At 43.7% G+C, this 13287-nt stretch overlaps 1 protein-coding gene across 2 annotated transcripts in view; it reads right to left on the bottom strand.

The window, feature by feature from the left end:
- Positions 1 to 263: 263 nt before the first annotated feature.
- LOC139396942 (eukaryotic translation initiation factor 3 subunit C-like) overlaps positions 264 to 13287 on the bottom strand; it is a 31821-nt gene continuing 18797 nt past the window's right edge. The window contains exons 15-26 of one of the 2 annotated variants that reach the window (XM_071143873.1): positions 12739 to 12930; positions 12054 to 12225; positions 9557 to 9716; positions 9197 to 9262; positions 8279 to 8366; positions 7982 to 8147; positions 5155 to 5199; positions 2610 to 2654; positions 2367 to 2414; positions 1727 to 1765; positions 1143 to 1181; positions 264 to 806 (exon numbers count right to left, since the gene is read on the bottom strand). In XM_071143873.1, the coding sequence (XP_070999974.1) occupies positions 619 to 806; positions 1143 to 1181; positions 1727 to 1765; positions 2367 to 2414; positions 2610 to 2654; positions 5155 to 5199; positions 7982 to 8147; positions 8279 to 8366; positions 9197 to 9262; positions 9557 to 9716; positions 12054 to 12225; positions 12739 to 12930 (1248 nt within the window). In that variant the 3' untranslated portion in view covers positions 264 to 618. The remainder of the gene's footprint in view (positions 807 to 1142; positions 1182 to 1726; positions 1766 to 2366; positions 2415 to 2609; positions 2655 to 5154; positions 5200 to 7981; positions 8148 to 8278; positions 8367 to 9196; positions 9263 to 9556; positions 9717 to 12053; positions 12226 to 12738; positions 12931 to 13287) is intronic. The other variant, XM_071143874.1, reaches the window with a different exon arrangement.

A 13287-nucleotide genomic window follows, 5' to 3' on the forward strand; every position in this document is an offset into this window, starting at 1 on the left:
TGTGTGTGTGTGTGTACATACACTAGATGCTGTAGTTACCATTACTTGACAATGTGTGTGTGTGTGTGTGTATACACTAGATGCTGTAGTAGTTACCATTACTTGACAATGTGTGTGTGTACATACACTAGATGCTGTAGTAGTTACCATTACTTGACAATGTGTGTGTGTGTGTGTACATACACTAGATGCTGTAGTAGTTACCATTACTTGACAATGTTTTTGATGTTACAATGGTCATAAAGAATCAGTCAAAGCGTGTATTCATTCAATAATGTTTATTTTGCAGGTTACAACTGAAAAAACGTCACTTGACACATCTGCCCCGACTACACTGCCAAAAGAAAACCTGTCACACGGCAAATGCAGTAATCTTGTTAATACACAACTATTCAAAACTCAGTCGAAAAACCATTCACTCGACAAAGAGTAGTCAATAATGATATTACACTACAAAGTATTCAAAGATACGGAAGCTGACAGTTTTCAAGCTGGGAAAGTTGATTAATGTGGTACAAAGGGAGAATAGTGTAGTAGAGGTGCAATGTCAAGTGAAATAACCCAAGATGATGTTTGGAATGAAGACTGGCTGGCTCTGTTAAACCAGGTTCCTCTGGCTCAGTAGTCTCTCCTATCCTGGTTCTGGTAGCCCCCTTTGTAGCCCCCCCTGTAGCCTCCCTGGTAGCCCCCGCCTCCCTGGTAGCCCCCGCCTCCCTGGTAGCCCCCGCCTCCCTGGTAGCCCCCGCCTCCCTGGTAGCCCCCCCTGTTCTGGCCCTGGTAGCCACCACCACCTCCTCTGTTTCCGTCTGTGGACCAGAGATGGAGACAAAAAATAACGATTCAGAGATTAAATTAGGAAAATGTGAACAGAACAGTGACACTAAAATGGCCAGACAAAATGAGCTGACAAGACATATCACAATATATGTGGGCTAATGCTAACAAGTTGTGCGAAGAACAGAAGTGAAAGACTGCAAGAGAGAATGGTGTGTGTGTGTTTTGGGGGGGATTAGAGTAGCCAAAAGGCTCAGGCATGGAGGGAGGATGACAAGGGACTACAGGTCACAGACTGTGGCTTTAACAAATAGCTCAAGTAAAATCTGGACATTTCTAGGATAAAGGTGGCATAAATTCATAAGCACCTCGGTTGTAACCGCCCCTCTGTTGGTAACTGCCTCCATCTGAAACCAACCAGAAATGGTAAACATGTGTGAGGCATGTCCAGTATAACCAACAAATGACTTTTTTTGCATTGGTGCTTATGCATTGGTTAGTTGTTTTTATTTCCATGCAGGGTTAAGGTACTTTTTCTTCCTTCTCATAAAAATAAGTTCTTACTGGGTTCAAATACATGTTAACTCTGTTTCAGAGATTTAGCTCATGCAATCCACAAATAAAATACATTTTTTCCAAAAGAAAAATAAAGTTAATAGGTCTGAAATACCAGTTTCTTTAGACCTACCTAAACATAGCCAATGCATTGTTTATTTTTAAGATGGTATATAATTAAATGGAATTAGTACACTTAAAAATGGTTGATTTTGACATTTTTATTCTATAGGCATGAAATCCCATAGGTTCTAGACTACTGGTAATAGTGCCAAGGCTCGGGCATAGCGGAATGAGAGAAAAAGGGGAGAGCCGCTTACTGAATGAAGGTGGCTTTTAGAATAAACAGAAGAAAGTGATAAGAAAATAAAGGTGGTATAAAATGGTCGATAAGCACCTCGGTTGTAACCGCCCCTCTGTTGGTAACCGCCTCCATCTGAAACCAACCAGAAACTGTAAGCACGAGCGAATCCACAATTCAATGTGGCCAATATCATTCACAACTTACTTGTGCACTTTTAGAACTACAGATATTTTCCTTTATAATGTCTATACGTGTGTGTTCTTTAGGTGTTTGTCACTAGACCTTGCATGCAGGTTTAGGTAAAATATATATATAATAATCTCATGGCGAGAAGCCGTTATTTGGTTCAATTACATGTTTCATAGTTTTAGCGAGAGCAATCCAAAGCTGAAATGTATTAAACACAAAAAAAAAAACAATTACACAGTACAGTAATGAATACATTGTGTTAGAAATTCTAACTTATGACATCCTAATGTTTCTGAAGAGCTGCCTAAAGACAACCAACGCATATTATTGTGATGGTGTACATGGAAATATTGCACGTTAAAATGTAGACGTTAAAAAGATAGTTGTTGCCGCCACCTGGTGTGAAATCCTGATGTCTGATCATTCATAGAGGGGACTGCAGCTCACTGATAGTGAATTTAAAAATAGCAGGATTTCCCCCCCTCCCCTTTTTTAAAAGACTTCCATTAGAAAATAAAGGAGGTATAAATTGGGACATAAGCACCTCTGTTGTAACCTCCCTGCTTCGGTTGGTAGCTGCCTCTCTGACCATCTGAAAACACACAACAGTTTAGACACAGCTGTGACACATGTTGGGCATACACACACAAAGGGGATAAAAAACAACATTTGACTACATTCATATACTATTTGTTTCTCACTCACATATACACTGAAATAAGACAAATACACAGTCGCTCTCATAATATTCCGACAATCATGCATTTCAATCAGTTATTTCAAACACCTCGGTTGTAACCGCCTTGCTTCTGTTGGTAACTGCCTCTCTGGTCTGAAACCGTACAGTGAAAACAGTTTAGAAAACACACAGCTGTGGCATGCAATGAGCGTGGGCGTAGACAAACAATAAAAAATAATCATACAAAATATACAGTGCCTTAAGAAAGTATTCAGACCCTTTGACTTCTCCCAGAGTGTTACATTACAGCCTTATTTTAAATTATTTATTTTATTTGAATCTACACACAATATCATAATGACATTGCAGAAACTGAAATATCATATTTAGATAAGTATTCAGACCCTTTACTCAGTGCTTTTTGAAGCACCTTTGGCAGTGATTGCAGCCTCAAGTCTTGGGTATGACGCGACAAGCTTGGCACACCTGTATTTGGGGAGTTTCTCCCGTTCTTCTCTGCAGATCCTCAAGCTCTTTCAGGCACAGCTATTTTCAGGTCTCTCCAGAGATGGTCGATCGGGTTCAAGTCCAGGCTCAGTCCACTCAAGGACATAGACTTGTCCCGAAGCCACTCCTGCTGTCACGCCCTGGTCAAAGTATTTTGTGTTTATCTTCATGTATTGGGTCAGGTCAGGGTGTGGCATGGGGTTTTTGTATTGTGGTGTGTTTTGTCTTGGGGTTTTGGTGTGTATATATTGGGATTGTAGCTAGTGGGGTGATCTAGCAAAGTCTATGGCTGTCTGGAGTGGTTCTCAATCAGAGGCAGGTGTTTATCGTTGTCTCTGATTGGGAACCATATTTAGGCAGCCATATTCTTTGAGTTTGTCGTGGGTGATTGTCCTTAGTGTCTTTGTTCCTGTCGCTGTGTTAGTTGACACACGTATAGGCTGTTTCGGTTTTCGTTACGTTTATTGTTTTGTAGTGTTTTGTATTGATTCGTGTTTACGTTTGTTTGATTAAACATGGATCGCAATCTACACGCTGCATTTTGGTCCGACTCTCCTTCACCACAAGAGAACCGTAACACCTGCATTGTCTTGGCAGTGTGCTTCACCACAGTCTGAGGCACTGAGCAAGTTCCCATCAAGGATCTCCCAGTCCCTGCCGCTGAAAAGCATCCCCACAGCATGATGCTGCCACCACCATGCTTCACCGTAGGGATGGGGCCAGGTATCCTCTAGACGCTTGGCATTCAGGCCAAAGAGTTCAATCTTGGTTTCATCAGAAACAGAGAATCTTGTTTCTCATGGTCTGAGAGTCTTTAGGTGCATTTTGGCAAACTCCAAGCGGGCTGTCATGTGCCTTTTACTGAGGAGTGGCTTCTGTCTGGCCACTGTACCATAAAATGCCCAATTGGTGGAGTGCTGCAGAGATGTTTGTCCTTCTGGAAGGTTCTCCCATCTCCACAGAGGAACTCTGGAGCTCTGTCAGTGACCACCGGGTTCTTGGCCACCTCCCTGACCAAGGCCCTTCTCCCCTGATTGCTCAGTTTGGCTGGGAAGCCGGGCAGCCAGCTCTAGGAAGAGTCTGGGTGGTTCCAAACGTCTTCCTTTAAGAATGATGGAGGCCACTGTGTTCTTCAATGCTGCAGAAATGTTTTAGTACCCTTCTCCAGATCTGTGCCTTGACACAATCCTGTCTTGGAGTTCTGTGGGACCTTAGACAGGTGTGTGCCTTTCCAAATTTGTATTGTTGTTTATTGAACCTATATTTAACTAGGAAAGTCCATTAAGAACAAATTCTTATTTCCAATGACGGCCTACCCCGGCCAAACCTGGACAACACGGGGCCAATTGTGGGCCTCCCTATGGGACCCCCAATCACGGCCGGATGTGATACAGCCTGGATCATGTCCAATCTATTGAATTTACCACCAGGTGGACTCCAATCAAGATGTAAAAACATCAAAGATGATCATTGGAAACAGGATACTGAATTTGGCGGCTCATAGCAAAGGTTCTGAATACTTAGGTAAATATTGTATTTCTGTTTATTTTTTGAACATATGCAAACATTTCAAAAAAAAAAAAAAAACTGTTTTTCGCTTGGTCATTATGGGGTTCTAGTGTGTAGATTGACAAGGGGAGAAAAATATTGAATGCATTTTAGAATAAGGCTGTAATATAACAAAGGGAAGGGGTCTGAATACTTTCTGAATGCACTGTAGGTATATTTTATTGTTCACACGAAACATGCCTCCAGGCGCACATGCACACCAATGTCTTTCACACTATCGTGCCAGCCATACTTGTATTGTGCTAGCTTAATATTTTATTTTCACATTCTCTCCAGCACCGTTCCAGGATTTATAGTGGATGTGTAACCAGGCCATCGCAATACAGCTTGGCCGGGCCCAGTACTGTGAAATAGGCGACACACTCAAACATCTTAACATATTCAATAAATCATGCATCATAATTAACTTTCAATATTGGGGTGGGGATAATTTAAACATTCAGGACAGCGGCTTCCTGCGATGCATCTACTGTAAGAAACATGCAGGTTGGCTAAGGATAATATTGTGGTCAGTGGTACGGAAACACTCCCTAAGGGTCTACGGCAGACGCCCTGTTTGTTCAAGATTGGCACTTACCTCTGTTGTAACCACCCTGCTTCTGCTGGTAGCCACCTTTCTGATCTGTAACAGACACACACATACAGGACCCAACAAATCACTTACAGCCAGTGTTACTTGAGGTACCTTAGGTGTAATAATCACCAGTCTGCCAGTATCTGTGACCGTGTAATCACCAGTCTGCTAGTATCTGTGAGCGTGTAATAATCACCAGTCTGCCGGTATCTGTGACCGTGTAATAATCACCAGTATCTGTGACCGTGTAACCATCACCAGTCTGCCAGTATCTGTGACCGTGTAACCATCACCAGTCTGCCAGTATCTGTGACCGTGTAATAATCACCAGTCTGCCAGTATCTGTGACCGTGTAATAATCACCAGTCTGCCAGTATCTGTGACCGTGTAATCATCACCAGTCTGCCAGTATCTGTGACCGTGTAATAATCACCAGTATCTGTGACCGTGTAATAGTCACCAGTCTGCTAGTATCTGTGGCCGTGTAATAATCACCAGTCTGCCAGTATATGTGACCGTGTAATCATCACCAGTCTGCCAGTATCTGTGACCGTGTAATCATCACCAGTCTGCCAGTATCTGTGACCGTGTAACAATCACCAGTCTGCCAGTATCTGTGACCGTGTAACAATCACCAGTCTGCCAGTATCTGTGAGCGTGTAATCATCACCAGTCTGCCAGTATCTGTGAGCGTGTAATCACCAGTCTGCTAGTATCTGTGAGCGTGTAATCACCAGTCTGCTAGTATCTGTGACCGTGTAATAATCACCAGTATCTGTGACCGTGTAACCATCACCAGTCTGCCAGTATCTGTGAGCGTGTAATCATCACCAGTCTGCCAGTATCTGTGAGCGTGTAATCACCAGTCTGCTAGTATCTGTGGCCGTGTAATAATCACCAGTCTGCTAGTATCTGTGACCGTGTAATCACCAGTATCTGTGACCGTGTAATAGTCACCAGTCTGCAAGTATCTGTGACCGTGTAATAATCAACAGTCTGCCAGTATCTGTGACCGTGTAATCATCACCAGTATCTGTGAGCGTGTAATAATCACCAGTATCGGTGACCGTGTAATAGTCACCAGTCTGCTAGTATCTGTGGCCGTGTAATAATCACCAGTCTGCCAGTATATGTGACCGTGTAATCATCACCAGTCTGCCAGTATCTGTGACCGTGTAACAATCACCAGTCTGCCAGTATCTGTGACCGTGTAATCATCACCAGTCTGCCAGTATCTGTGACCGTGTAACAATCACCAGTCTGCCAGTATCTGTGACCGTGTAATAATCACCAGTCTGCCAGTATCTGTGAGCGTGTAATCACCAGTCTGCTAGTATCTGTGAGCGTGTAATCACCAGTCTGCTAGTATCTGTGACCGTGTAATAATCACCAGTCTGCCAGTATCTGTGAGCGTGTAATCACCAGTCTGCTAGTATCTGTGAGCGTGTAATCACCAGTCTGCTAGTATCTGTGACCGTGTAATAATCACCAGTATCTGTGACCGTGTAACCATCACCAGTCTGCCAGTATCTGTGAGCGTGTAATCATCACCAGTCTGCCAGTATCTGTGAGCGTGTAATCACCAGTCTGCTAGTATCTGTGACCGTGTAATAATCACCAGTCTGCTAGTATCTGTGACCGTGTAATCACCAGTATCTGTGACCGTGTAATAGTCACCAGTCTGCAAGTATCTGTGACCGTGTAATAATCAACAGTCTGCCAGTATCTGTGACCGTGTAATCATCACCAGTATCTGTGACCGTGTAATAATCACCAGTCTGCCAGTATCTGTGACCGTGTAATAATCACCAGTCTGCCAGTATCTGTGACCGTGTAATAATCACCAGTCTGCCAGTATCTGTGACCGTGTAATAATCACCAGTCTGCCAGTATCTGTGACCGTGTAATAATCACCAGTCTGCCAGTATCTGTGACCGTGTAATCATCACCAGTCTGCCAGTATCTGTGACCGTGTAATCACCAGTATCTGTGACCGTGTAATAATCACCAGTATCTGTGACCGTGTAATAATCACCAGTCTGCTAGTATCTGTGACCGTGTAATAGTCACCAGTCTGCCAGTATCTGTGACCGTGTAATAATCACCAGTCTGCCAGTATCTGTGACCGTGTAATAATCACCAGTCTGCCAGTATCTGTGACCGCGTAATAATCACCAGTCTGCCAGTATCTGTGACCGTGTAATAATCACCAGTATCTGTGACCGTGTAATAATCACCAGTCTGCCAGTATCTGTGACCGTGTAATAATCACCAGTATCTGTGACAGTGTAATCATCACCAGTCTGCCAGTATCTGTGACCGTGTAATAATCACCAGTCTGCTAGTATCTGTGACCGTGTAACCATCACCAGTCTGCTAGTATCTGTGAGCGTGTAACCATCACCAGTCTGCTAGTACCTGTGACACAACTACGAAATAGTGGATGTGTGCTTGACTAACACATACAATTTTGGAACATGTATTTGGCAAACAGTTCGTTCTCCATTTGTCCTACCCTTTTCCCCCCTTAACAGTGGTATCAACAGACGAAGTGGAGTGCTACCATCCAAGCTTGAGAGGAAACTACTACGACTACGGGTGCGGGTTGGAGCGCTAGAGATGCCCAAGTCCTCTGATTGGCCAAGACCTCTGATTGGCTTCAACTTCAGATAGTTCAGTCAAAAACAACATGATAAAATATGCAAAAATAGGCTTCTAGTGGAGGTAGTTTTTCATACCGGTGTACGTTGGCCTCAAAATGTGTGGATGATCGGCAAAATGCGTGCAGTTTGGCAGGTCTGCATGTATTCTATGGGGCAGCCCCACTAACCTCTGTTGAAGTAGCCACCATACACGCCCTGCTTGAGGTCAAAGATGCGCTCATTGTTCTCGACCAGGCCGCCCAGCTTCTCAGCCAGCTGCAGGGCCATGTTTTGCAGGGAGGTGGGCTCTGTGCGATGCATCACCACAGTCTGGGTGGGCTGGTCCAGGGACGCCTGTGTGAGGGGAGACATGATACACACAGGAGAAAGCCATTCAGACACAGACATCATCTAGCTTCATTAAATCTGTGGGGTTGTACGATCTACACACAGCCCTTTGAGACCATTGATGCCGCGGGTTTTACCATGAGCTCCTCATTGATGATCATCTTGCTGATGATGCTGTGCACTGTGGGCAGCTCCAGCTCAAACATTTCATTCAGTGTCTCCATACTGAGACACAAAGAGGGGGGGGGGGGGGGGGGAGAAGAAATGTCTGAATTTTATTTATCCATTCTTTAACCAGGTAAGACAATTATATGATGAGGCACAGTATATGTAGCCTGGTCCAATTTTGTGCTGTAAAACCAATGGTAGCCTTGGAATCCCAGGCTACTCACATTAGTGTGAAAGCCTGGGGAAGTAACCTAAGCATGACTACTCCGAAGGAGATGGTTGACATCACCGTTTAACAATTGTCCTATTGTGGTTATGTACCCATTAAACATTGTGATGCACAATGCTAAATCGACCCTGTTGCTGCCCCCCCTTAAATTAAAATAGTTTTATACAAAAACGCTTCTAAAAACGACAGTTGGGCTATAGCACGAAATCGAATCCAACTAGACAAATCATGAGGAAAGAATGTTGAAAGTCTGGGGAGAAGCTAAGTGAAGGCAATAGAAAGACCTTCTCTGATACTCCTTTCTGGTAGAGGGGCAGAACGGGTGTGTGTGGGGCGCACATGGAGCCGTGACTGTCCGATGAGGAACGGGCTGTTTTACCGTAGTGAGCTAGATTACAGCCCTAAATCACTGTCTGTGAAATGTGAAATTGGCCTGACTTAATAGTCAAGTGAAAGAGATGGGATTTTGGAAGGCTGGCTACGTTGGAAACACTAAGTCTATAGTAATCTCCATGGTCATCGCTGTCGGCTACACAACACAAACAGTTGGGGACCAGGCTACAGTAATTAAGAATCTCCACTAAATGTGCTTTTTAGTCCAAGACTAGGTGTAATCTGTAACTGGGAAACCACCTCTGACCGTTTGAAAAGTTATTACCTGATGGAGTCATAAACGCTGCTGTAGGTGAACAGGTACGTCCTCAGAGACTCCTCCTGGATCTTCCTGCAACCACAAACCACCAGGAAACGTTACAGGAATGTTACCTCTGAAGGACGGGCTGCCGAAACGGTCGTTCAGTCATGAAATAAGCAGTCACTGTGAGTAATAGTGTAAAACTTATTTTGTCTAAAGAAAGCTACTAAAAAGGTAGTGTTTAATTAGCTATTTGACGATCTTGATTGAATTAATTTTATTAAAACCATTCCAGGCCACGATTGGTTGATACTGACCTCTGATCAAACAAGGGAGAGTTGAACAAGAGGGGTGTTGATGCAGACCTTATTTCAGAAAACTCACCGGACGAGCATCTCTCGTACACACTGCGTCTCAGGGAACAGATCCCACACCTTGCTGTTCATCTTCTCGTTGATGATGAACGAGTGGCAGGTGCGCCAGTCGCCCATCTTCATGGACTTGCTGGCCGCCACCACGTGCTCGCGCATGCTCTCTGGGGGTCCTGGAGGATGCACGGAAAGGGACGGATTTGTTTAGTGTCTGTATGTCCATTTTTGTGCCTGTACAGCTAATACAGACAAGTACCAATACAATCTTAGACCTTTAAGTTAATGCAGCCGTTTTTATCTCAATATCAAATCATTTCTGGTTAACGATTAAATACTTCACTGAGATTCTGTTTCTATTACAATGGTCAAAAAAGATGGAGAACAAAAGCTTAGAAAAATAGTAATTTCTCAAGCAAGAATTGTCAGAGAGAGCGGTCTGAGTGGGGAGGGGAAAACCGAAAACTAGTTATTGGCAGAGAGGTTTAGAACGCATTTTTATTGGTTTATTAACTCATTTAATTCCTGGGCATGTCAACACAGTAAAACATAGAACCAGGACTACATGGAACTCTATTCCACATCAAGTAACTGACGCAAGCAGTAAAATTACATTTTAAAACACCTTATGGAACAGCGGGGACTGTGAAGTAACAAACATTGGCACAGACACATGTATATACACACACACACACACACACACACGGACTTAGTACTGTAGATATGTGGTAGTGGTGGAGTAGGGGCCTTAGGGCACACAGCATGTTGTGAAATCTGTGAATGTATTGTAATGCTTTTAAAATTGTATAAGCTGACATCATTTTATTCTATATGCTTTAATAGTTAGAATTTTATAATTGAACTTAGCGGAATAAAATACAACATGTATTTTTCCCAGTCCGGAGCGAGTGTGCATATGAAGTGCCCATGTTGAGCGTAAAAGTGATCATTTGAGGTTCTATACGTCAGATTGAGTTATTTGGTTAAATTAGTTATGAATTGTGCAAAAAAAGGTTATGCTCTGTTCCGTGCTACACACGCTGTTCTCTCATCAAGTGATCATATGTTCACCCATCAGACTATTCTCAGTTTAATCTGGTTTTTACTAATATGTCAAATGTATGATTTAGAATGGCCCATTATTAAATGGTCAGGAACAGGGGCAAGAGACAAAACACGTCATCTAAATATTGTCTGTGAGTATAACAGAACTGATATTGCAGGCGAAACCCTGAGGAAAATCAAACCAGGAAGTGGCTTCTATTTTGAAAACTCCATGTTCCATAGCCTGCCTTTGCTCCATTTAAAGGGATATCAACCAGATTCATTTTCCTATCACTTCAAGGTGTCAGTCTTTAGACAGGCTTTTATTTTGAAAAATGAGGGAGAAAGATAACATTGCGTCATTGTATGGCCGGGTGCCAGCAGCGTTTTGCTTGGTGCAACAGAGTTTGGGTAGCCAATGCCTTTCCCTCTCCGACTGAAAAAGACAGTTGCGGTTGATATATTATTGATTATATATTTTAAAAACAACCTGAGGATTTTGATTATAAAAAATCGTTTGACATGTTTCTGTTCACATTACGGATACTATTTGGAATTTGTCTGCGTTGTCGTGATCGCTCTTTCCTGTGGATTTCTGAACATAACGCGCCAAACAAACGGAGGTATTTTGGATATAAAATAATCTTTATGGAACAAAAGGAACATTTGTGTAACTGGGAGTCTCGTGAGTGAAAACATCCGAAGACCAAAGGTAAACTATTAATTTAATTGCTTTTCTGATTTTCGTGACCAAGCTACTTGATGCTAGGTGTACATAATGTTTTGTCGAGCGATTGATAAACTTACAAACTATTGGATTGCTTTCGCTGTAAAGCATATTTTCAAAATCTGACACGACAGGTGGATTAACAAAGGGCTAAACTGTGTTTTGCTATACTGCACTTGTGATTTCATGAATATAAATATTTTTAGTAATATTATTTGAATGTGGCGCTATGCAATTCAGCGGTTGTTGATGACAATTATCCCGTTAATGGGATGGCAGCCATAAGAAGTTAAAGGGACAATAGAGCACAGAGTACCAGGTCGTTACCCACGCATGTCCAGAGTGCATAAAAGGAGATTACATGGCCACTCAACGGTCATGTGAAATTTACCTGCGGTCATGACTGCCTGTGGCGGTAATACGGTCATCACAACATCTCTAAATAGTCATTGTGTTGACATCTCAGGATTACTGGATATTTGAGGCCAATCAGAATAAAACAGCCCTTTTTGCCCATCTTAAGTCCTGTGTCTCTTTGAGGCATGAGTTACTTGTCCCCACCCACCCTTTGGTCCTAAACTCGGCGGTGTTCATTACGGCACGCAACGGAAAACGTTCTAAAACCAAAATGAGTGTCTTTTTGGAAAGGTCCAGGCAGTCCCTGTCCATTTCAGTCTGTTTTCTTCCATTTGGTGCCTAATGAACACAACCTTGCTTCGTCACCACAGTCTACTGTACGTACCGAGAAGGGGCTGCCTCTCGCCCACCCTCAGCTGGTGGTGGAACTGCTTGCTGATCATCCTGCGGCGGGCATCAAACTCATGGGCTGCCATGTAGGGGATCTCCAGCAGCATGGCAGACACCAGGTACACGCACTCCAGCAGCTCCAGGTTGATGTGCATGTGGAAGGGCACCTGGAACAAGATGGACAACAACGTCACGTCGTAAACCAACCCCAGTCAGTGTAGTGTATCAGTGCAATACTGTAAAATATTCAAAACAGGCTCCAGTATATCATCCTGAAAATCTTTATTTAATCTTTCCAGACAAAGGCTTTACAGCTGGGAACCTACGCGGTCGGGTTTTACCTAGCCCCATGTTTAACCTAGCCTACCTGTCTGTTTAGCCGAGAGTGATACGAGACGACTGGTAGACCAATCGTTTCCTGCTCGGCTGGGTTTATCCTTGCCTAGCATACCTGCGTTGTCTTTTGCTTGATTTGGTTTAGCGTAGCCTACCTGTCAACTGTTCTGCTGGGTTTAGCCTAGCCTACCGCTCGTCTCTTCTGTTCTGCATTTGACTAGCCTAGGCTAACTGTAGTGTATTTACAATCCTCTACTGTTCTGCTTGCTGGCTTCAACCTATCCTAGCCTTAGTCTACCAGTGGTTTCTTCCACTGAGTTAAGCTTAGCCTAGCCGTAGCTTACCTGTCGCCTCTTCTCGATCTTCTCCTGTTCTGCATTCCTCTCCTGCATGTTCCTCATGAGCAGGCCCTGGCCCAGCAGTTCCTTGGCACGGCCACTCGACTGGATGTCCAGCAGGGCATTGTGGGCGTCCTTGATCATGCCCTGGCGGAAGGCACAGATCCCCAGCTGCACCATGGTCCTGTTGTACAGGATCTGGAGGGGGAGACATGGTCACACACAGAGGTCTATCAGTCTGTGTGGGTGGGTGTACACAGTTTATGTGCAGGGCCCCACAGTGCAATAATTTAGTTGATTTGAGACCAACTTGGTTGTGCAAGTTCAATGTTTTCTTGGTCACATCGGTACGAGCTGCAAATTCTAGTTGATCACTTTACAAGGCTTTCTGTTTTTGGGGAGGATAAAAGCTTGATTTGGTCAAGCAGGCTTATCCTGATCCCTGCAATTAAAGTGTCTGCCCTGCCCCTGTTTCGCTGGCAGGAGCGACTCACTCCCTCCCCTGAGCACTTCGCGTAGAGAAAGAAAATGTGTTCCGATTGCGCAGCAATTCAA

This window comes from Oncorhynchus clarkii, unplaced genomic scaffold, assembly GCF_045791955.1.
Source record: "Oncorhynchus clarkii lewisi isolate Uvic-CL-2024 unplaced genomic scaffold, UVic_Ocla_1.0 unplaced_contig_5756_pilon_pilon, whole genome shotgun sequence".
NCBI lineage: Eukaryota > Metazoa > Chordata > Actinopteri > Salmoniformes > Salmonidae > Oncorhynchus > Oncorhynchus clarkii.